The sequence below is a fragment of the Vanacampus margaritifer genome, chromosome 10, assembly GCF_051991255.1.
Source record: "Vanacampus margaritifer isolate UIUO_Vmar chromosome 10, RoL_Vmar_1.0, whole genome shotgun sequence".
Taxonomy (NCBI): domain Eukaryota; kingdom Metazoa; phylum Chordata; class Actinopteri; order Syngnathiformes; family Syngnathidae; genus Vanacampus; species Vanacampus margaritifer.
The window spans coordinates 4,822,501-4,845,000 of NC_135441.1; the positions used below are offsets into that span (position 1 = coordinate 4,822,501).

At 39.1% G+C, this 22,500-nt stretch overlaps 2 protein-coding genes across 5 annotated transcripts in view; one reads left to right on the forward strand and one right to left on the reverse strand.

Moving 5' to 3' along the window:
• The window catches only part of csnk1a1 (casein kinase 1, alpha 1), a 46,005-nt gene extending 25,183 nt beyond the window's left edge, over window positions 1-20,822 (reverse strand). For 3 of the 4 annotated variants that reach the window (XM_077577332.1, XM_077577330.1, XM_077577331.1), the window contains exons 1-4: window positions 20,119-20,822; window positions 19,782-19,888; window positions 11,175-11,301; window positions 9,346-9,444 (exon numbers count right to left, since the gene is read on the reverse strand). In XM_077577332.1, the coding sequence (XP_077433458.1) occupies window positions 9,346-9,444; window positions 11,175-11,301; window positions 19,782-19,888; window positions 20,119-20,241 (456 nt within the window). In that variant the 5' untranslated portion in view covers window positions 20,242-20,822. The remainder of the gene's footprint in view (window positions 1-9,345; window positions 9,445-11,174; window positions 11,302-19,781; window positions 19,889-20,118) is intronic. The other variant, XM_077577333.1, reaches the window with a different exon arrangement.
• Window positions 20,823-21,716: 894 nt separating this feature from the next.
• Window positions 21,717-22,500, forward strand: part of LOC144059270 (trypsin inhibitor ClTI-1-like) — a 2,203-nt gene continuing 1,419 nt past the window's right edge. The window contains exons 1-2 of the mRNA XM_077578237.1: window positions 21,717-21,850; window positions 21,999-22,051. Of these exons, the coding sequence (XP_077434363.1) occupies window positions 21,808-21,850; window positions 21,999-22,051 (96 nt within the window). The 5' untranslated portion in view covers window positions 21,717-21,807. The remainder of the gene's footprint in view (window positions 21,851-21,998; window positions 22,052-22,500) is intronic.

Sequence of the window (22,500 nt, forward strand, 5' to 3'; positions counted from 1 at the left end):
TTTATTCACAGTTAGCAAGAGTAACAACAGGCACTTCTGGTTGTAGCCACTTTGTTTGATGCCAATTGATTCTGTAAAACTGAGCAAGCACCTCCGGTATAATTAAGGTTGGACCTCCAAGGTCATTTTTGGGGTATATTTGCTGTATTTAAATGATCAATCTGGTCATCAGTCTAGAATAGGGGTGGGCACACTCTGTCCTCGAAGGCCTGGGTCCTGCAGGTTTTCCTCTTCCAACACAAGCTGATTCCAATCAACAGGATCGTTATCAGACTTATGCAGAGCTTGCGGATGAGCTGATCATATATCAGCTGTGCTGGAGAAGGGAAACATCCAAAACCTGCAGGACTCCGGCCCTCGAGGACCCACCCCTGGTCTATAAGAATCACAAGTGTGATTTTCTTCTGTCACGACAACCATGGCTAGATCAATCCTGTACAAGAAATAAATCTTCAGATGACCAAAAAATAAAAAATAACAACTTCAGCATCCTCTCTGACAACAGTAAGAGCAGACTGGCAACAACATGGCATATCTGCCAGGTTTGTTGGCCACAATAATTGCTCAATGGGGTTGGGCGGTTTGACGACGATATGGTATCCCAGCGTGTGTAAAAATAGCAACTGTGTCACTTTCAATACTGTAAAAAATAAAAAATAAAAAATGCAGAACATAAGGACCTGATGTTAAACATATTTTTTGACAAAACCTTAATTTGCAGTTGTGTTTTCAAATTAATATTACTATAACAATTAGTATTACTATAAACAATTTAAAATTACTGTAATAGTAGGCTTCTATTAGTCATGTGAGTCACATGACCGCCCATAAGAAGGAAGGAGACAAGATAGTCAGTCGCGCAGCTTGAGACTATAGCTCAATTGCCTGCTTCAAAAAATGCAACTACTGCAATTTGGCAACAAAAGTCAATGAGGCCCGCATGCAAAATCTGCATGAAAACGGTAATGTGAGATGGAATAGACTTCGCATCTCCGCACGCATCCGAGGAACAATAATCCCATTCTGACTGCTGCAAAGAGATGAGTTTGTCCAAACACGTTTCCCAACTACTATTATAGTTTAGTCCATAGTCATATGACCTTCAGAAGCGCGTCACGGAGCACTATTTATACCAAAAATCCGAAGTGCTTCGGTTTCTTCCATGGACACACGTCAACTTGAGATGGCAGCACGCAGGTGACTAACCCTCATCTTTGTCTGTCGCGCAGCTGTCTAGCGTACACTGTTGACAAAAAGAGTCCGGGAATTCAGGAAACAGTTTGTAGATGTATCAGACCGCTTGAAGTTTGCGCGGCTCCACGGAGGAAACTGTTTAAAAGGCTCTCCACGGCCTAAAAAGAGCGCATGGCATGCGCTAACATCAGCTGCACACTTCAGCCAAAGAGAGCACACGCTAGTCAAGGAGTGACAGACTGCCTGTGCTCCATCACACAAAAGATTATTACAAATGCAGCTTGAACACACAGTAAACAGATCTGTGACCATTAACTAGTAGACAGATTAGTGCTAGTCAGCGCAACCTACAATATAAAAAAAACTTAGTGACGGTATTACCGTGCACCCCAGCGAAATGTAGAGAAGGTAAAACTGTAAAATTTTGAATACCGCCCAACCCTATTGCTTATGATAATGTGTGTTAATAGGTATTAGGTAGGTAGATAAAGAGATAGAGCAAGAGAAAAAAAGAGGAAGAGAAACTAAGACCTTACTGCAATCTCTTAGTTTCGTCTGTCTAAATGCCAAGATTTAGTTATACATAAACAAAAGAAATATTTTGGTTGGAGTATTCTTGTCAATTTGTAGACAGTTGGAAAGTTTATCTAGTTCTCTTTTAAATGATATCCCATTCTTAAGGAACATGCATTTGAGGTATGAGCAGCACAACTGAGTATGTGTCTTACTCCCCATTCAAAATGTACCAAATCTTCACCACTGATGCCCAACAACTCAATTCTCCTGTGGCCATCGACTCTTTGTTTTGAGCTTTTGGCTACTCATAATCAGGTGCTGACAAACTTCACCGTGATTGGTTGGAAGAGCAAGCTTTTCACAGACCGTATGGATGTGGGAGTAAGTAAATTAACTTAAGTAAATGTTTCAGAATCAGTGTATTTAATACGACATAACATGCTGCAATAGACATACTGTTACGTTTAAGGGCTTTAAAAAAATCTGGGAACATTTTCACTGTGAAAAAAAATACGAGTCAACAGCCACGTTGGCTGGTCATCAAAAATGTTCATTTAGAGCCCTGTATATATATTAAAAAAAACAACAACAACAACAACTCTACACACCTGTTCAAATTCAAAAAAGGTTTTCGTAATATAAAGTAAACAAATGAGACAAAGATCATCTTTACATAACTTTTGCATTCCGGCCTATAACCTGTAGAATAAGGGGAAAAGATTTTTATAGAGGGATAGAAAAAACTAAACTAAACGGGATACTATGGTTGCACAAGTGTGCACAACCTCTTCTATGTGGGGGTGTGGCAATAATCAGCAATCACCAATCACATTCAAACTCATGTTAAATAGTGAGCACTCATGTGCCCACTAATTAAAGTAACAGAGTAGGCTTTTTGCTAACATTTTTTGCATTATCTAACAGCACAAGCCATGACTGTCAGTTTCCATAGCAGAGGAATCCAACTGTTCAAAGGTATCATTCAGAAGATGGGTGCAAAAAAAATTCAAAAGGCATTAAATATACCATGGAACACAATGAAAACAACCATCATCAAGTAAAGAAAGTATGGCACAACAGTGACAACACAAAGAACTGAAGGTGCCTCTAAAATGACAAACACAATAATAAAAGGTCAAGTAGACTGTCTAGAAGACTACAGCATCATTTAAAAGGCGATTTTTGGCAAGTACGAGCTATTTAGTACACGTACAAACAATCTCCCATCCCTCCCCCAAAAGATCTAAACCTACACTTTGCAAAAACATACAAGGTTTTTTGTTTGTCTTTTGCTATAATTCCGAAAGGGTATGCTTTGCGTTAACACTGCACCACTAAAATAACACTATGTACAGTGAAGCATGGAGTTAGCAGCATCATGCTTTCTTCAACTGGAACCTTAGTCAAAGTGCAGGGAATTATGAATAGTTCTAAATAAGAGTCAGTGTTACCATAAAACATTCAGACTACTGCTAGAAAGGTAAATAGGAAGATCAATTTCCAGCATGACAATGGCTCAAACACCCAAATCAAGTAAACAATGGCTTAAAAAAAAAAAAAAAAAAAAAAAAAAAAAAAAAAAGAGTACAAGCTAGATTTCCTGGGATGCAACTGATGTACTACATAGGGGCAGCATGTGAGCATGCTGTGCTATTAATAAAGTCTAGTTCTTGTGACGAAAGGCATAACTCCTAATTCAACAGCTTGTGTCAACCAAGAAAATAACATTCTGGGAATAGCTAAATTGTAGTAAAGAAGGCGCTGAGCCAAAAGGCGAAGCTCTTGGTTTACCAGCTGATCTATGTTCCTACCCTCAACCTTGGTCACGAGCTGTGGGTCTGGACCGAGAAAAAAAAAGGATCCCGGTTACAAGCGGTCAAAAGGAATTTCCTGCGCAGGATGTTTGGGCTCTCTCCCTCAGAGAGGGTGAAAAGCTCGGTCATCCAGGAGGGACTCAAGAGTCTAGCCGCTACTCCTCCACGTTGAGAGGAGCCAGCTGAGGCGGTTTGGGCATCTGGTTCGGATGTCTCCCTGGCCGTCCCCAGGGCCTCCTGGTGGGGACGGCCCGGGACACGCTGGAGAGTATGACTCTCAGCTGGCCTGGGAATGCCATGGGATCCCACCGGAGGAGCTAGACGAAGTGGCCCCAGATAAGTGGTAAATATGGACGGATGGAATAACTAATGATACCAGTTACATCTATAACAAGCTTTAACCCAATGAAAATCAATACATTTAGGAATGCACAACACACAACTATATCACATCAAAAGAAGCTGACACCCCAAACAACAAACCAATAAATCAATTCAAAAATTCGGAATAACCCGTTTAGGTGTTAGTGACTCTCATGGTGAGCGGACCCGTTTGCCACGTCACCAATGACAAGGTGAAATGGGGAGTGGCGAGGTAAATATTCAGGCGCTGCCAATTTTGTCAAAATTGCACTGGGGGAACATCACTATACCAGGCATAAGTATCCGTATGCAAAAACGAAATAAAAAAATGTCCGTAAGCAAATTGCATACAGTTATCCCACAATCCTTAATGTGGCCAGTGACACACACGATTCGTCATAGTATTGATCAACAACGTTGCTGTAAGGCCAATGACAGCAATGTTTACATCTACCGGTAGAAGCATGTTGATGTTAGCGAACATTAGCATCATTAACAAGCAAGCGGTTGTGTTGCGACCTGAGGAAGGATGGAATATTGTGTCTGTTACTGCACCAAAACGGAACTATATTGCTCCCGAGTCGCCTGAATCAACTGAATTACGGGGGATCAGTTTAGCGCAGAATTGCTGAGGCATTTTGGGAAAACTTGTTCACCCTCTCAATTGTCAGTTTTTTGTTAGTTTTTTTGCATGGGGCTAAAACGGTGATGAGCTGATGCAACCAAGGAACCAAGTATATAAGTTCCCTTATTTTATGTGTGGCGATTTGGCGCAGTTGTCACTTTTATTTATAAAAACTTTGCCCATTTCTAGCACTATAATGTGCAGTTAGCCCTCAACCTATGTCTAGAACCCCCTTCAAAAAATCCATCTTCCCAAAAGTGTTGTGCGTTTGTTAGTTGGGCTACAATGTCTCTGCCGTGTACATACGTGAGTGGTGTACGTAGTAAGATAGCAGCAAAATAGGCGCCACTGCCACCACATAAACATGTGATGTTGTGGCTAGCTATACTCAAATGTGGCTAGGAGATTGGCTAAAAAGTTTCATGACCCAGTGCCAACCCTGACTCTGTATATGGTAATGTGATCGACCGAACCTCCTTCTCCTGCCACCTTTCAATATATAAAAAATATCCAGTAAAACTAAATGTGTGTATCCTTTTACACAATTTTTTGTTTGATTCAAGGTATATTGTTTAATCACTTTATTTTATTCAGTATGAAGTTTGATGATTTAAAAAAACGTATAATATAGTATAGTGTTGTCACGATACCTAAATGTTGACTTCAATACTATACCTGCATAAAATACCGATACTGAAATGGTACCTCGACAAATCTCTAAAAGATCAGCAAAAACAGCAAAAAATAAAACTGACTAAAGAACTTCAAATTATTTTTTATGAATTCAAAATATTGGGATGTATTAATGGTTAATTTATGTACATACGGTATCTATTTATGTTTATACTGTGGGATGTATACATGTTAATTTATGCACATACTGTATCTATGTTTATACTGTATGTGCTTTCACATTGAATGCCATATTCTTTAAGTACTCTGTCTATGTCTCTGCTCTTCTCCATTACGCTCCCAGTTAGTCAAATGCGTAATCAAATACTACAAACTGGGAACAAAGTAATTCACACTCCACTTATTTTGAAGGGAAGTGTCAGAAATGCGTCACAACTTGTGTCTGTTGCTCTGTCAGTCGCCTGAGCTTTTTTTTCTATGCATAACTGTGATTTCCTACTGTGTGCCTGTTCATTGAACGCACCTTGAGTCCACTGCAGGAATGATTGCTGCTTTTTCATCTGCTTCTCCGCGAAAAACATTTGCTCTTGTTACAAAACATTTCTAAAACAGAAAATTGAAAACCACACGTGTGTTTTTCATGTGTTTATTGAAAACATGCGTAGGCAATGCCAATGCTGTCGCGTGGCTTCCACTGCTTGAGCACTCCCATGGAGCCTTAATTAGCGCGTCATCGAAAACGAGGAGTGGACGGCTAGCAAGCGCTACACTTAATAAGCACTTCATGCTTCTCAACGAAGAGTGCACGTCCAGTGATCGCTTCAATGCATGAAGCCATCTTCCTGCGCCCTCTCGCACACACGCTGAAAGAGGCGTGTTGCTTAAGGCGTTTTTCACATACCGGTAGACAGGCGGTTATGCGTGTATGTGTACCTGCCTTTAAAACCGGGTTGGCGGTCTGTCTTGTATATATATATATATATATATATATATATATATATATATATATATATATATATATATATATATATATATATATATATATATATATATATATATTTAAGTACCGGTACTAAGAAAAAAATTATACTGAGACGTTTTTGATGCCAAAACATCACGGTACTGGTACCGGTACCCTGTGCTACACTAATATAGTGTGAACCCCATACTGATAAATAGCCCAATAAAAATTTTCATCTCTTGTGCAGTTGTGTGAGACCACTGATATTTTTGTCCTAGCCAGAGTGTGTTGGCTTGGGTCGCCGTAAATATTGCTTATATAAATATTAGTAAAAATGTAACAGACTAGCATCTGCGGGTACATTTACCTTCAACATTGGGGCGCCATTGTAATAACCTTGGGGATTTGAGTGGTAATTTGTTCCCCATTCCGTTTCAAAGCTGTCAAAACCTTCAACATTCTTATTGTCTATAAACATATGGCTTGATAATATATCACTAATCAACTAGGGATGGGACGAGATCTCGTGCGACGAGATTGCAACCGTTTTTGGCTTGTTGAATAGGGATGGGAATCGAAAACTGGTTCTTGTTGAAAAACGGTTTCAGTGTTTCAATTCTCTGGCATTGTTTGCCAAATGTCCTGATCAAATACACCCGGGACGATGGCGTCACCACGCGTGTTTTTTTACGAGCACCGCTAGAAACGTGGCGACTAACTCGCGAAAGTTTGACATTTTACAGGAAAAGAAAACCACAGAGCAACTTGCAATTTCGATCTTTCATCTTATGAAGGAAACACTACAACTATGCAAAAGCATTTGCGCACACAGCATGGGATAACCTAAATGACTGTCGCATTTGTGATCCGCTCATAAGTACTCAACCAAGCAGTGGCGGCGGCATTAATGTAACCACGTTCCCTCCTGTCAATTCTGCAGGTAATTGTGTCAACATCCAGTGTTTCCTCTAGGATTTTTTTTCCAGCAGCGGGGGCAGGCCAACTTTGGGTTGTGAAAAATCTGTATTTTTTTTTTTCTCACGCCGTGCCAGAGTAACGGGCCTGACGGAAATTAATTTTTCAGGGGATGGGGGGGTGGCGGTGGGGCTGTTGTCTACTAACTAACTAACATTTACACTAACTTTTTCAGTTGGTTGCACTGAACAGGATTTGGTGGCACCATTTTCAGGGGGGGTGCAGCATGACCATATTTGCTGATTTACAATTGTCTCTATTTGCTGATTTACAATTCTCTCAATTTGCATACCCTAGGTTCATTTAATGTAAAGATTGACAGAGACGCAAGATATATTTGCAAGATATTTTACCAACCACCTTCTCCTTGGGGAAATCAAAGCTTCACAAACTGGCTAGCATCATAATCAATCAAATCAGAGTTTCTCAATCAAGTGTACATGAGCACATTGTCATTGAAGCTCGGATAACTGATGAAAATAAAACTGTTATACTATGTCTGAATATTACGACACTGACTTGCTATGAAGAATTAAAAGAAAAATGTCAACTTTTTTTAAAACTTATAATACACATTTCTTAATTGACCAAATATTCAATATTTTTTATTAAAATTGTAATAGATTATGTTGAATGAAAGAAAGAGCTGTTTAAATTTACTCAAATATTATAAAAAAAGAACAAAAATAGCAGCATAAATAAATAATTTTATGGGGTACTCACTATTGAAAATGGGGGAATTTGTGTCTGTCATAATCATCAAAAACTGAAACAAAGGCTCGAAACACTTTACTTTGTGTACAAGTTTCACTTTCTTAAATGACTCTTTAAAATAGTGACTTTCCCCTCAATGTTCAAAATTTTTGCTGCCCACCTGTTGAAATCAGCTTGTTTTGAGGGGCCTATCCTGTCTCATGCAAATAAGTCACTGCTTACCCAATCTTTCTACTGCGCAGTGTTCCACTGCAAGCACAACTTTGTCAACCAAGTGCCGGCGCTATGCTGCTTGTGTCCTAAATGAGAATGTTACTGTTGAAGGATAAATACCCATAAAGACAGTAAAAGGATTAATTGTATTTTCAATTGTGGAGGCACCACTTCATCACCAAGCTGTCGAATGACAATTGTAAATTAGTATGCAAGTCTGTGCATGTAGCACATGCAGTAGACATATTCCCAAACATCCTCCTGTGCCGTCACATTCGTGCAAAAAAATCTGACTAGCTTGCAGACACTTTTTTGAAAATGTAGAGTTAAAAAAAAAAAAAACACAGAATCACCATTTACTTATTTATCGTGACTCCATTCCTAAACAGAGGTAATGTTTCCTTTTGGGGAAAAAAATGGAAAGAGAGCTAATCAGTTTCAGAAGTTATATATTTAGTACTAAATGCTTTGGGAAGCACATTGCATTGAGGGATGTGGTGAATGTTTTGGTTTTGTTGCATCCATGGTTAATGTAAACATTGTTGTTTAGTCATACAGTGAAGACATGTTAAATACAAAAAAGGTAAGGGGCTTTTGACCACAAAGCCTAGCTAACACTAACAACAGCGAGCTCTAGTACTGTTGCTGTACACTGAACCTAGTCAGACTTTCACCTCCACTGGCTGGAACTGGTTCCTCCTTGAGCCCGCTTGCTAGCAGGAACTCGATAATAGCTCATCCCCTTCTTAATATATGTCTACATAAATTGACAGTGACAGCCAAATCGGGAGCATGATGAAAGTATTCGGCAGTTGTAAAGGGGCTTCCACTTGAGTAGTGTTTTTCTACCTTCAAGGTGCTCAATGTGCTTTGATTCAATCACCTACTGATGAAGCAGCATCAGGAGGCATGCGGAACCCTCAACACCAATTTCACTGACAAGACTTAATATAACCAACTTGCAACCGAGAAAAATTACCAAACGTAACACTTACTGCAACCTGAGGAACAATGTAGATGGCCTTTTGCACAACAGAATGTAAAGCTTTCTGTATATTATTTAAATGAGAAAATGCCTTGTTTCTGCCATTTTCCTCCCCAAAAATAATTTAGATTTCCCTTTACAGATTGAAATTATAAATGGCTTTTATGGTCATGTTAATGTCATACGCAAACATAACCTTTTTTGAGGGACAAAATATGTCTTAAGCCAACTAAAAACATCCTCTCCATCTGGGCACTTGAATCAAAAGATACATTTAAATATCTTAATATTTGGACCGCAATGTTGACATGTTGCTTGTATCTCTACAATGAAATGATCTTGCACATCTTACCTTGTTACAATGCCGGCCAATGCCCATGAGAAAGTTGTCTGGTTTGATATCTCTGTGGATGAAGTTTTTTGTGTGTACATATTCAATTCTGCTGATCATCTAAAACAAAAAAAGAAGGGCACTGAGTCATTCCACATGATCCTCCTCAATAAAAGCATATTTTGACTACTGGTATTTATAGTTACTACTAGGGATGTCCCGATCCGATCACGTGATGTCACCCGATCAGGATTTGGATACATATGATTTTTTTTAATTTTATAACTTTTTATTAAATCTGGAGTTGGGCGTTAGCACAGAGTGACACTACATTTTTCCATAAAGTGCGTGCGGCATGGCTTCACTTTACTACAGTGACACTATTAATGCCATCAAGTGGCGGGGCTAAACAAGGAAATGGCGCAGAGGAAATAGATGATAAGTTATTATCATCTTCAATGTGAAAAGCGGAGACGGTGCGACTTGAGCATTTCGTGCGCGGAAAAGATATATAGAGTAGATGCGTTGCTTCCTCGCTGCACTTCATTGATGGGCAGCCAAGGAGCCTGGCAACTTGAACGTGCCATCCTGGCTGATCTAGCTGCGGTGCGGGCGCGCTTCGTTTCCTCCCCGTGAATCCAGCTGCGGTGCCTGCGACTCTGAAGTCTGGATGCCCCTTGAAGGGAACCCGGTGCCTAGCCTAGCGCGACGTCCTAAATGGGCCGCCAAATTCCGCCCGGGTCAGCAGTCTAGACTGGTGCGAGTCCAGCCCTAAAGTCATGACATGGTAAGATTAAATACACTTTGCTTGCTCTTCAAGTGCACCCTTTTGTTTGTAGTGAAGTTGGCTTCACACACACACACACACACACACACACACACACACACACACACACACACACACACACACACACACACACACACACACACACACACACACACACACACACACACACACACACACACACACACACACACACACACACACACACACACACACACACACACACACACACACACACACACACACACACACACACACACACACACACACACACACACACTTTTCCTACAGTAAAACATTAGGTTACCCATCAATTTGTGTTAAATAGCATTCTTTATAACTGCCACAGTAAGTTCTCAAAAATAAAGCTCTTGTAAAAAATGTATATACTGGTTAATAATAGCCCTTTGAGTAACTCATAGATGTGCCCAAAAATGGGGTTTTAAGTGGTTTACTTAGTTTAAACACTGTCCACTCACCATATAAAATGTGTTGGGGTAGTTTTGTTTAAAAAAAATAAATAAAATAAAATAAAATGCCGAGGTATTGGATCGGGACTCGGAATCGGCCGATCTCAAAATGAGGTGACTGACTCGGGTCCAAAAAAGTGTGATCGAGACATCCCTAGTTACTACAGTTTATTCTTTCAGACACTCACATTTTTACTTACTAGTACAGCTGAGAAAACAAACAAGCACTCAAATGCAAAATCTGATGGTCACAGAAAAGTTCATCTCATGTACTCTATGTGAAACTATGCATTCTTAAAATAATAATAATAATAATAACAACAATAAATTGGCTTGGAAGACTGCACATACACAACCTACAAAAAGTTTGGAATATTCAGATAATCATTGCTGTGGCTTTTGCTGTTTGGCTTTCTGTTAGAGAACAAGTTGTACAAAACCTAATGATACCCTGAACAGTTGGCAATGTGTATGCCAAATTTAGCTCACCAACAAAAGTTTAAATGCATTTTAGGGTCATCCTAAAATTTCACCCGAAAGCTGACAACCATCAACTTTTTGTGAGTATTGAATGTCATTATGCGAGCATTGGCTACCTGGTCTGCAAGCATAAGGACCGTCTTCATGGTGAAGCGTCGAGAGCAGAAGTTGAACAGGTCTTCGAGGCTGGGGCCAAGTAGGTCCATGACTAGGACATTGTAGTCCTTCTCTTGGCCATACCACCTAAATAAGATAAAATTCATCAAGGTAAGTTTGTATTCCTTTTTATTTTTTTAACTTGTACAAAGGTTGAAGCGACTTTACAAACTCAACTTTTGCCAATTACTATTTTAACACAAAGCTGCTTATCTGACACTTGTGCTAATTACTGTTAAGAGTATTCTACAAATACTGGAAATTATTTGCAACTTTAGGTACACAAGATATTTCCCATTTTTATTCCACCAAAACTAATCCTTAATTGTTGCTCGTAATCTTCTCAACTGGGAACAAACATAAGCAGTTATTTCTGCGGTATTTGAAATGGCTTACTTGCTATACTGTATGTTCGTACATTATTTAAAGCAGGAGCGGTCCCAATGAAGTACCCACTGTGAAGTATTTTTCAACCAATTAACCCCTTACTAGCACAAAACATTTTGGATGAGAGAAAAAACAAACAGAAAAACGGTGCAGTGGCATCAGCGTCTGGTTTTAACTTTGGAACGCCATTTGTAATGGTATCTCTAGAACTATTTGGAGATAAAATGATCTTCTTTGGCATTTTCCCGCTAGACTATGAGGTCAGGTTCTTTCGTCTTTACTCTCCAAGAACTCCTATTTTGAGCATCCTCTGGCACTTTGAAATGGAGCAAATCCTGATAGACATTATCTTTCCATCTCTTCTTTGACCTTGCTCTTTGATAAAAGGATATACGTACTTAAAGGTCCCATAGTATAAAAATGCACTTGAGTGGAGTTTTCTATCAATATTATGCATCCCCAGCCTGTCTACAATCCAACAAGGTATGAAAAAAGTCCGTCCACTACTTGTTTAGCTTTCTCCTCCTTTCTAAAATGTGTGCTTCAAACAGGCAGATTAAACTATCGTGACTTAATGACGTCAAAAAGACACAGAAGTGCACTCGACTCAGCCCCCTCGGGTTAGTGGCAGCACCTCTGGTAAAGGTTTGTCACGCACACTGAAATTCGAGAAGCTGGCTGCTCCTTTCTTTTTCTCCCCCTGCTCACAAATGCTCCGTGGAGAGCGGAAACAATGATCAGGAAAAAGTGGTTGCTTCCTTCGTCTCAAGTCTTTGAGAAGACAGTGGATTAATTTTATTTTTGAAGGACATATACCGACATAATTTCTAAAAAGACTGTTTTGTTAGTGAAAGCCTGTTCAGAGTTGGATTTGCAACACGTTTAAACATAATGGATCGGTCCCAACAGTGTGACCACTGCAAACGGGAAAGATGTAAGTTTAGCATTTTTGATTTAACCTTCCTCCCTATCCTTTCTAATAAGAGATGTGCACCTTTTACCATAATACTGGTGTATTTTTAGTGCCTAAAGTGGGAGCTAGATTTGTCGTGTGGAGGTTGTTTGGTTACAAGAGGTCAGATATGATAAAGCAGACGGTGGTTGCATAATATGAAGCGGTTGCGTATTGTTTTGTCAAGATACAATCTACGGTGGTTAATTTGCTGTGACTGGCAACTCGCCACCTAGTTGGCATGACTTTGTGATGCTAACCGGCCGCTAAGTGGTCTCGACGAGACAGCTTGCACATTGCGACCGCGCAGTGGCCTAAATTCACAGCAAATCGGAGACATTCACGGCAAAAGATCTGCCGGTTACGGCAAAATAACTATTGCCTAAACAATCACAAACTAACGCTACAACATATTCTGTGTAGTAACGTTATGCTACATTTTCTTATGGTAAAACGTTATGCCACTTTTCCACATATTAAAATAGTTCTCAAATGTGCAAAATACATATCTGTATTTTTTCTTCTTCTGCTCCCATGGCCAGTCGTTTTCATTCACAACGTTAGCACATGACCGAAATCACTGCCCCTTCGAGAGAGAGAGGGGTATGGCGGCCTAGGCGTGGCCTGGTGCAGCTATTTACATACAAGTGACACACCCCTAAAACAGGCTGTTTGGCTGATGTAGGGACAGCAAAAATATTAGATCCAAAGTTAATTTTGACGAATACATGTCACAGACATGTCTATTACAAATTTGAGAACTATTTTAGTATGTTAAAAAGTTAAATATGAGACCTTTAAAAAAAAAAAAGAAGGAATTTAACAAAAAGGTACTCTCCTTCGACAACATAGTACTGATCTGTTCTAAAAATAAAATTAAAATAAAAGATATATAATTCAGTTAATTAAAAATAAAAGAAGTAAATGTACAAAAAGAAATTAACAAAAGAAATTAAGAAAAAAGTAAGGTTTCAGAAGAGAAAGGACTTTAAACACACACACAAAATACGACCTCTGGGTTACCCCTTTTCCAACCCAAATATCTAGTCATATAAAGGCAAACGGAATACTGTACTTCCTTTCAAAGGAGAATTGGCTTGTGATCTGTGCATGCTTTATCTACAAGGAATCTTGGTATTTTATATTTACTTGTACAGTGCTGAGAAAAAGTATTTGCCAGGTGAGAAAAGAGTTTTGCTGGCCCGTCATTCTGCAGTGCATCGGGTACCCTTCCGTCATTGCCGGTACGTGATTTTTTTTAAAAAATTTTTTAAAGCAAACTTAAATGTGACCTGTGGTTCATTGGCCCATAGGTCCATGTCATCGCTTTTTACAACTATTTTAGGACTGACAAATGTGATGCGTTTTCCAAAATATTAGGCTTATGGCTCTAAAAATGAAAATTTAGATATTCATATATTGTAATTCTACATCTAATTCTCTTTCAAATGATGTATAATATGTGGTGGTACTAGGGATGCGCGATAATTATCGGACCAATATTGGGGGAAAATTTCATTTTTATCGGTCCGATAGCTCAGAATTAGACCAATATTGAAAGCCGCCTGAAAAACGTTGCTCTGGTTATTGTCACTTTAAGAGCTCAAGCCTCTGCTGCATGACGCCGGAGGCCAAATGGTGCTGTTGCGCAGAACTTCAGAAGTAAACGTGAGCCTGGACTCTGGTTGACAAGGTGTGGTTGCCTGCCTTCCTGCAGGTCCCGCTGGATCGCTTACCGATTGAGAGAACGCGTTTTTGAGTTTGAGTGTGTGAGTCTTCAATTAAAAAAAAGAAAAGTATTGTCATTAGTCAAGCTTTGCGACTGGGGAAAAAATATAGCTTGTGCACACAGAACTAGCCCAAGTCTGCTTGACTAAACTAAAAACTATATAAATATTGAAACTGGAGTAAAAGTTTTCGCGAGCGCACGCTTGCAGAGACTCCCATTCTCCTGAATGACAGCCACAGCTGAGGCTCACTCGGTGTTCGCGGTCACCCGATGGCCCAGAGTTCCGAGGCGCCGCGTTGGAGGCGGCCAGCTTCGGTAGCCGGGAATGCTCAGAAACCATAATGGTCTCGACCGGGCTGCCGTGCCTTTTACGTTTTAAACTGCTTTTATCTTTGTTGCTACATACTATAATTGTGTGGACTTAACATTGGAGTACAGTACAAATTGACGAATTCAAGCGACTTCTACCGGACGCACTATCAGAGGAGATGGCGCGAGGCACAACCAGCGAGACCTTGGATGGCTGTCGAGCTGTCAGTCTGGTGGCCGCCTTACGAAGCAACGTAAATGGGGGCAGCCGAGCCAAGCATTCACTTAGCTAAATAAATAGCTAATGCTAGTCAGGATAAGTGGCTCAGAAAATATACGGATGGATAGTAAACGATACGAAGCACTGAATACAATAGGCCACGACTCAAAGTTCAGCTACTGTGTCATATTTTTAATCTTTTGTTTTTATTGTGGTCCAAATGTCTATAAAATGGTGAATAACCATTAACTCAAATGTTTCGGGTCCTGTGTTTATTTTAAAATATGTGTGTGCAATGTGCATTTTGAAACGTCACTAGTGCTAATGTAAATCATTTTGTGACTGATTTATTTGTTGAAGCATTAATAAATACTAGTTGCAACAAAACCCAGGCAACTGTATTACTGGTAATAATTACTGATAAGCATAAAAGCTTAACCACTTTGTCATCTTCCGACCCAGTTATATTAGTAAAAAGCGTCATTTAAATGTTTTAGGGCAATTGGCGGATAATGATTTCAGACCAAGCAGTTAAATATGTGTTTAATAAATTTAAAAAAAACATTAAATGTTTATTCTTTTAATTACTATCATCTACAATTGGGGACATCTTATTTGATCATTTATCACGCCACGTCATACTTTCAACATAAGTCAAAGTTATGAGGCTTAACGATTAGCCATCTAAACAAAACAAGCTAGCTAGCCAAACAAGTAAAGTTATAATAAAAATATGATCGCTATGTACGAGTTGCTAAAAGGGTAACATTTTTTACATAGTTGCAAGACAGTATAAACCTGACAGCCGCTCCCATGGGTTCTTTGCTGTCTTGTAGACAATAAAAACTTCAATCTTGAAATGCATTTCAAAATAAATGTTCCAAATTGATTATTTGATTTTAGTTATACCACATAATTCATAAAATGGGTATCATCTGACAAATGTATCCTTAAATTACCCTTTATTCTTTTAAGCTGCAACAACAGATATATTTGTAGTTACCCCCAAAAAAAAAAGATCGTTATCGGTATCGGTGTGGAGGAGAAGGAAGTTATCGGTTATTGTATCGGCGGGAAAAAACAGTTATCATGCATCCCTAGGTGGTACCTCAAAAATTTACAAAGTTAAGAGTAATTTCAATGTTGGCAGGTTGAAATATGCATTAAAAGTTTTTGGCACGTACATATTTTAAAGGTCCATTGCAACCAGTACTCTAGACGAACTTTTGCACTGGTAGCAGTGGTGCTACCAACTTTTTCAGTTGGTCCCACCACACAGGTTTTGGTCGCATATTTTTTGGAGGGAGACTACAGCATGACCGTATTTGCTGATATCTCAATTTGCTTAGCGTAGTTTCAGATGATGTAAAGATTGACAACTCAACATATAGCTGCAAAATATTTTATTGCAACAACATTTGTCTGCAATAAAGCAGGTACATTATATTACTTTAAAAAAAGACATTGAAAAAAGGCAATGCTTTTATGTGATTGTGAACATTAGTTTGTTAAAAGCAGAGGGGGGCAGCTCTTATCGCAAGGCCTCCAAACCCTCTTCCCCTTGGGGAAACCAAAGCTTCACAGTCTGCCTAGCATCATGATCAGTCAAGTCTGGCCCTTCAACACAACTTTGTATTAGGTCCTCGCCTAAGCCGACATTGTTTAGAAATTTGCAATTGTTAACGTTAATGCATTGATGGACTTTTTTCTGTCTGAGTTGGAAACAGTATTTGAATGCAGCTCGCGGCTCACCGAACGCCGTCAATGCTTATGCTCCCGATAGTGGCTAGTTGCTAATGTCGGAGACTTGTGCTGTGTCAAACAATGACAGACTAACAAGCGGTTTCTTAGGGTCCTTAATAGCAATTAAATATAATTTCAGGATGGCATTGTGTTGATGTTGCAAGTCGACAATCACGTGAGGAGATGTCAAGATGGCCGCCTTGAGCCACGCCATCTACCACGCGCTGCGTGGGTCAATTGCAAAATACAAGTAACAAGGCAACTGCATTAACGTTAATGTATTAGTTGGAAGGCTTTATTTTGAAATTGGCCTCGCAGTGCATTCTGCGGACTATGTACGATCCGATCCGTGGCGCTTGATCCATACAGATTTTAACTGGCTCAAATTGAGGCAGAGGTGGTATCATCCTGACCATGATGGGTGACTACCGATACCTGTTATCGGTGCCAATACCAGTCTTATTTTAAGGTATTGGTACTCACGGCGGTGAATGATACCATTATCGTCCGCCCTCCTGCGGCCGTTTTACAATCAGGGACAAGAAATTTGAAATTATATGAATACAAAGTTGCCATTAACTTCATGCAATTTTAAGGAATGCGCTGCGGAGGCTAACTTCAAAATAAAAGCCTTCCAAGTAATACATTGACGTCGATGCAACTGCCTTGTTACTTTAAAATTGATCCACGCAGCGGGTGGAAGGCGTCGCAGCTCAAGGCGTCGCAGCTCAAGGCGGCCAGCTTGAATTGTCCTCACGCGACTTTCGACTTCCAACATCAACACAACGCCACCTAGAAATTTTATTTAATTGCTAATTAAAGACAGAAAGAAAGTTAATTAGTCTGTTAATTAGGCTACGTTCACACTGCAGGTCTTAATGCTCAATTCCGATTTTTTGATGAAATCCGATTTTTTGGAGTAAGCGTTCACATTACCTATTAATTGCAAACTTACCCCGTCTGCTGTGTGGATGTAATGCGTCCTCAAAGCGACCCGCATGCGCAGAAGATGATACGTCACTCAACACTATGTTTGCGGATGTAAATACGTATGGATGGTCAAGCATGTCAGGGCCACGGACTTAATAAGTCCGTCGTCGGGTCTCATATTTTTACCATCTCATATCTACAGAGGATTGAGAGGATTGATGCAGGAGGGGGAAGAAATAATATTTTGTGAAAATGAGGCGAGCCTGTTCGAGCGCCTTATCCCACGGAGACTTCTCCCTTTTTCCCCTCCCCAACGATGAATCTATAAAAGCTGGCATACATCAAGAAGAGTGATGGGTGTGAAATCACTTTTTTTTTTAAAAACTATATTATAATTAATGGTCAATATCGTTACATCTGTGTATAATACCTAATCACATCTGCTAGGCTTCCATCCCCCATTCTAGTTTTTCACTTTCTTTTAAGTAGGCTAATATGAAATAATTAATCTGTTTTATTGCCGACAAATCTTGCTACAGTAAAATATTTTGCTGCTATATGTTGAAATCGCTGTCATTCCTCTTTTCATCTGAACATACGCTATACAAATTGAGACAACTTTACATCAGCAAATATGGTCATGCCGTAGCTCCCTCAAAAATTGTGTGATTAACTGAAAAAGTTGGTAACATCATTGCTACCATAGAGCCCTGCTACTGCAGCGGAGTGGAGAAAATGGACTAAAACCCTGATGCGACCACAGCTAAGGCACAATATGTTAATTATTTACATTTTCAGTTACAATGATACAGTAATGGCAATATCCGTATAGTATTGACTCAGCAAGCTTGGAACTGCGACAAGATGCAAGTAATAGTCAGCAGTGAACGTTTTGCATCTACATTTCAAAGGACACATCTCCAATATGGGTTGGGTTCACATTCATGGGACACATTGCACAACTTGCAGATGCCTAAATGGCAAGTTTGGCCCCCGGTGATGTCAGTAACATGTTATTAAGAAACGCACTACACAGCAATGGCTACTATTTTGAGTAACTAACTAGTAATCTAATATGTTTCAATATCAAATGCAGTAGTCTCATTCGTCATTAAAATTAACATTTAAAACATTCAATGTGTTACTTTATTACAAAACAAAGTTGGCAAAATGTACACCTGTAGAATTGTTGGATTTTTATCCATGTCAGGAAAAGGCTGATCAAGTTTGACAAATTACTTGATTTCCACAACTTCTCCCAGTAGTTCAGTGTCAATCTGTATAAGGTCATGACATTGAATGTCACAACTGTTATTCCTTCAGGTACAAAAGGTATCAAATTAGAACTAAATACAAACACGATATTAGACGGGCATTTGATTTTTAATTCTTGCTCCATATCTGACACATTAGTTGTCCTTTCAGCAATCTGTACAATTGATCAACTTAAATTTTCAATTAAGAGCCAAGCCAGACAAAATTTGTATATATTATATTGGTATATGTAAACAAATAGATATTTGTTCCATGAGTTTGTCTATTACATTCCAATGCTTCGTACTGAGCTAGCATGCTTTCATTCTACATGGGAAAGTCTATTATCCAGTGCTACCAACTTGAGAAAATTGCATCCATGTATATTTATCAAATATTAGGCTCCAGCTGATCTTACACAGGTAAGAGACAGAAAATGGCTGGCTCTTACGTTGAAGTATATCAACTTTGAATACCCCCAAGACGATTAACTGCGAAAAGTGAATGAGGCCGTTTATGTCACTCTTTGGCGTCCATTATATAAAAAACAAGTAAATAAAATCAGTCTATTTCAAGATGTAATCCGGTCCATGATGACACATTTAAAATGCTCAATGATATGTTCAGGTTGTTGTCCCTGCTGTGTTCCGCCGCCATTTTCTAAGCGAGGAGGGAGACATGTTGAGAGCGAGCACAACAAAAGAGCAGCGGCCATTTCCACACATAGCAGCCTTTCCTCACCCCTAACAGCTGTTGTTCGCGAGAAAAAACAATACCACACTCTCCTCGTACACTTGAATGACACGATCCACTAACTGCTTCAACTACGCAAAACAACTGAACCAAAAAAATAACGGTCATTACCAAACGATGATTGGGAAATCATCTTTAATGGAGTACACTAGCATTTGTGTTAGGTAGACGGACAGGGTAGGCCTCGTACCAAAAATATTAGGATCGGTTAACTAATTTGCAAGAGCGACGACTAATAAATAAAAACTGTTAATTTACAAGGACATTACAAGGAATAAGAATTTCCTTACCGTATGTGTGGAATCCCGACACCACCTTGTAGGATCTTGTACAGCTTACTTTCGTATAACAACTGTGGATGCCTGGCTTTCTGTGACTCCAATTTTACCGCTACCTCCTAAAAATGGCACACGGGACAGGTGGCAGTTTTATTCTCTAGTTTAAAATAAAGGTTATCTTTAATCACAGCTATTTCTCTAACCTCCAGCTACAGTAAACCATATGAGTTCACGAGTAGCGAGGTTACAGCTGTAGATAATTGAGCAAATGTCTAAAATTAACTGACGTTGTCGACCTTCAATGCTACGTTGACAAGCAATGTACGTACATAATAATTATGACTATTACCTCTCCATTTGTGACGTTGATGGCCAAATATATGTCGCCGAAAGACCCCGATCCAATTTTGCGGACAAGCTTGTATTTCCCACCGACAATAAATTCGGCTTTAGAGCCACTGCTGCTCGCCATATCCACCAAATGACGACTGGCGCTCGATTAACTTCAGGAAAATCGGTTTTATGTTCTAACCAAATGGTCGGCGAAACATAAATGTAATCCTGATCCCGTTGATATTGGTGAATATGGACGAATGGTAGCTAAAATATGACAACTAGGCTAATGCGCAAATTAAAAGAAAAAAAAACATGCTACCATCCACAAAAGATCTTCGTTAAAATACGAAATCCTTTCGGAAATACTGTATGACGTGTAGTCACAACGTATAAATCGATGCTATTCCGAAAGATTGCACGGCCTTGTACGAGCAGCCAGTCACAGCTATCTCGAAGAAGCAGCTAGTAAAGCCTAGCGTTGGCTAAATGCTAGCGCTGTCGCGAGGACCGTCGTTGGGAAGAAAAGAAAAAAAAAACGACCTCCACAATGAGGGTAAAAAAAAAAATACAGTTATGTTTTGGCCGATATTTTTTTCTATCCGAACATTTCAGTCCTTTTTATCTACCGGGCTAACTCAAGGGTCGCAACCGTTTGTCCACAGCGCAACCCACTCAATCCGCCATCTTGTCTTCTCTACCCTTTCTAGTTTCCGTTGGAGACGATTTGCTTCAGTTTGATAGCCCATGGCGCATTCAGGTGCTATCGGAAATAATAGCCTTTTATCAGAGTAAACAATATTTCGAAATATTTTTAATTTTTCAATGTGTTTGGGAAGCAATTAATTCCTCGGTTCTGATTAAAATAGATTATACTAACATCTGATTTTTGCAAACTATTATTTTAAACATTTTTACATATAGGTATTTTAAATAGATGTTGAAAATTTGTTATTAATCTTGTTTGAATCAAAATGTATGTATTTCAAAAAGTAAAAGAAGTTGTTTGGAGCCTTGCCATTTAATAAGCAAAACACTCCATATAACGGATGACAATACTACGTACAAAAAGGAATGTGTTAATTGTACATCAAATACAAAAGTCTTGTTTCGATAAATATTTCCCAGTTTAAAAACATGCGTTTAAAAAAAATCAAATAAGATAAATGCGAACTGTAGTACTGAAGTTTCCATTTTAAAATCAAACAAAAAACATAAACGGCGAATGGCTTGGAAAGCATTATACACTCCAATTGCTCCACCTACTGGTAAATGTTATTTATTTACTCAAGAATCCCAGATAAAACCGCAACTGTTCTGAGAGAAAAGGTTGATAGTTGGATGGATGGTTGGATGGATTGATGGACGGATGCATGGATGAATTTTTAAGTATGTTAATCCTCAAACTGATGTTTGCATCATTTTAATATGACGCACACCGAAATAGATTCTATGTGATTGGACAATGCAATACAATTGTCTTTTCTTCTGTTTTAATCCCAATCCCCCAAATAGTTCACAAAAAATTGTGGGCTAATGTTGAATATTTGTTTCCTATCTTTTTTTATTATATTTTTTTATCAGGCATTCACTCATGTGTGCCTTGGAAATACAACCAATCAGGGACAGCTGCAAGCTACTTAAGTGGGAAGTGACACACCTGTTACACATCAGACACAAGGAAAGCAAACATACTCTAGAAGACATGAAGTTTGGTGTGCTGTTCTGTTTTATCCTGTTGCTTTCTGGTAAGCAAATTAATTGTTACGAGAATGTATGACTTTTTATTTAGTAGTTTGTTGAATTGTAGTCATTTTCTTAGAATATTTATGCGAGGAAATGTACTTTATCACCACTGGTTTAACATTGTTTTTCTGTGTCTGTGTGCCATGCTAGTGGGGGTTCTGTCTGCAGAAAGTGATTCACATGGTCAAGATGGACTCGTGGAGGTAAGGAGAAAAGTTTTTCCCCCCTCAAACAAATTATTCGATACACCATAGCCAATTGCACGCTTTAACAAGATCAATTGCAAAAACTGTAAAACAAGAAACGAAAACCACCTTATGCGCCATGACAATTGAAACCATTCAAAGTTCTCTGTGCTGATACTGTAAACAGCTTTCAGTATGATGTACTAATGCTAACTAAATACTGTAATGACTACTTTTGATAGAGCCTCTTAGTGTTCATAATATTCATACTAATATGACCAGTCATTTTATACTGTATTTAAGACCAGTTTTAAAACACCAATATAATGTTTAGTGAGATGCAAAAGAGACTGCCCTATTTAAAACACACACTAATGGCCTGGGCATAGGGAAAGCTCAGGAAAATTAAGACAAAGAGGGAACTAGTGCGGCACAACACACGGGCTATTACCAAAACTGACCTCGCC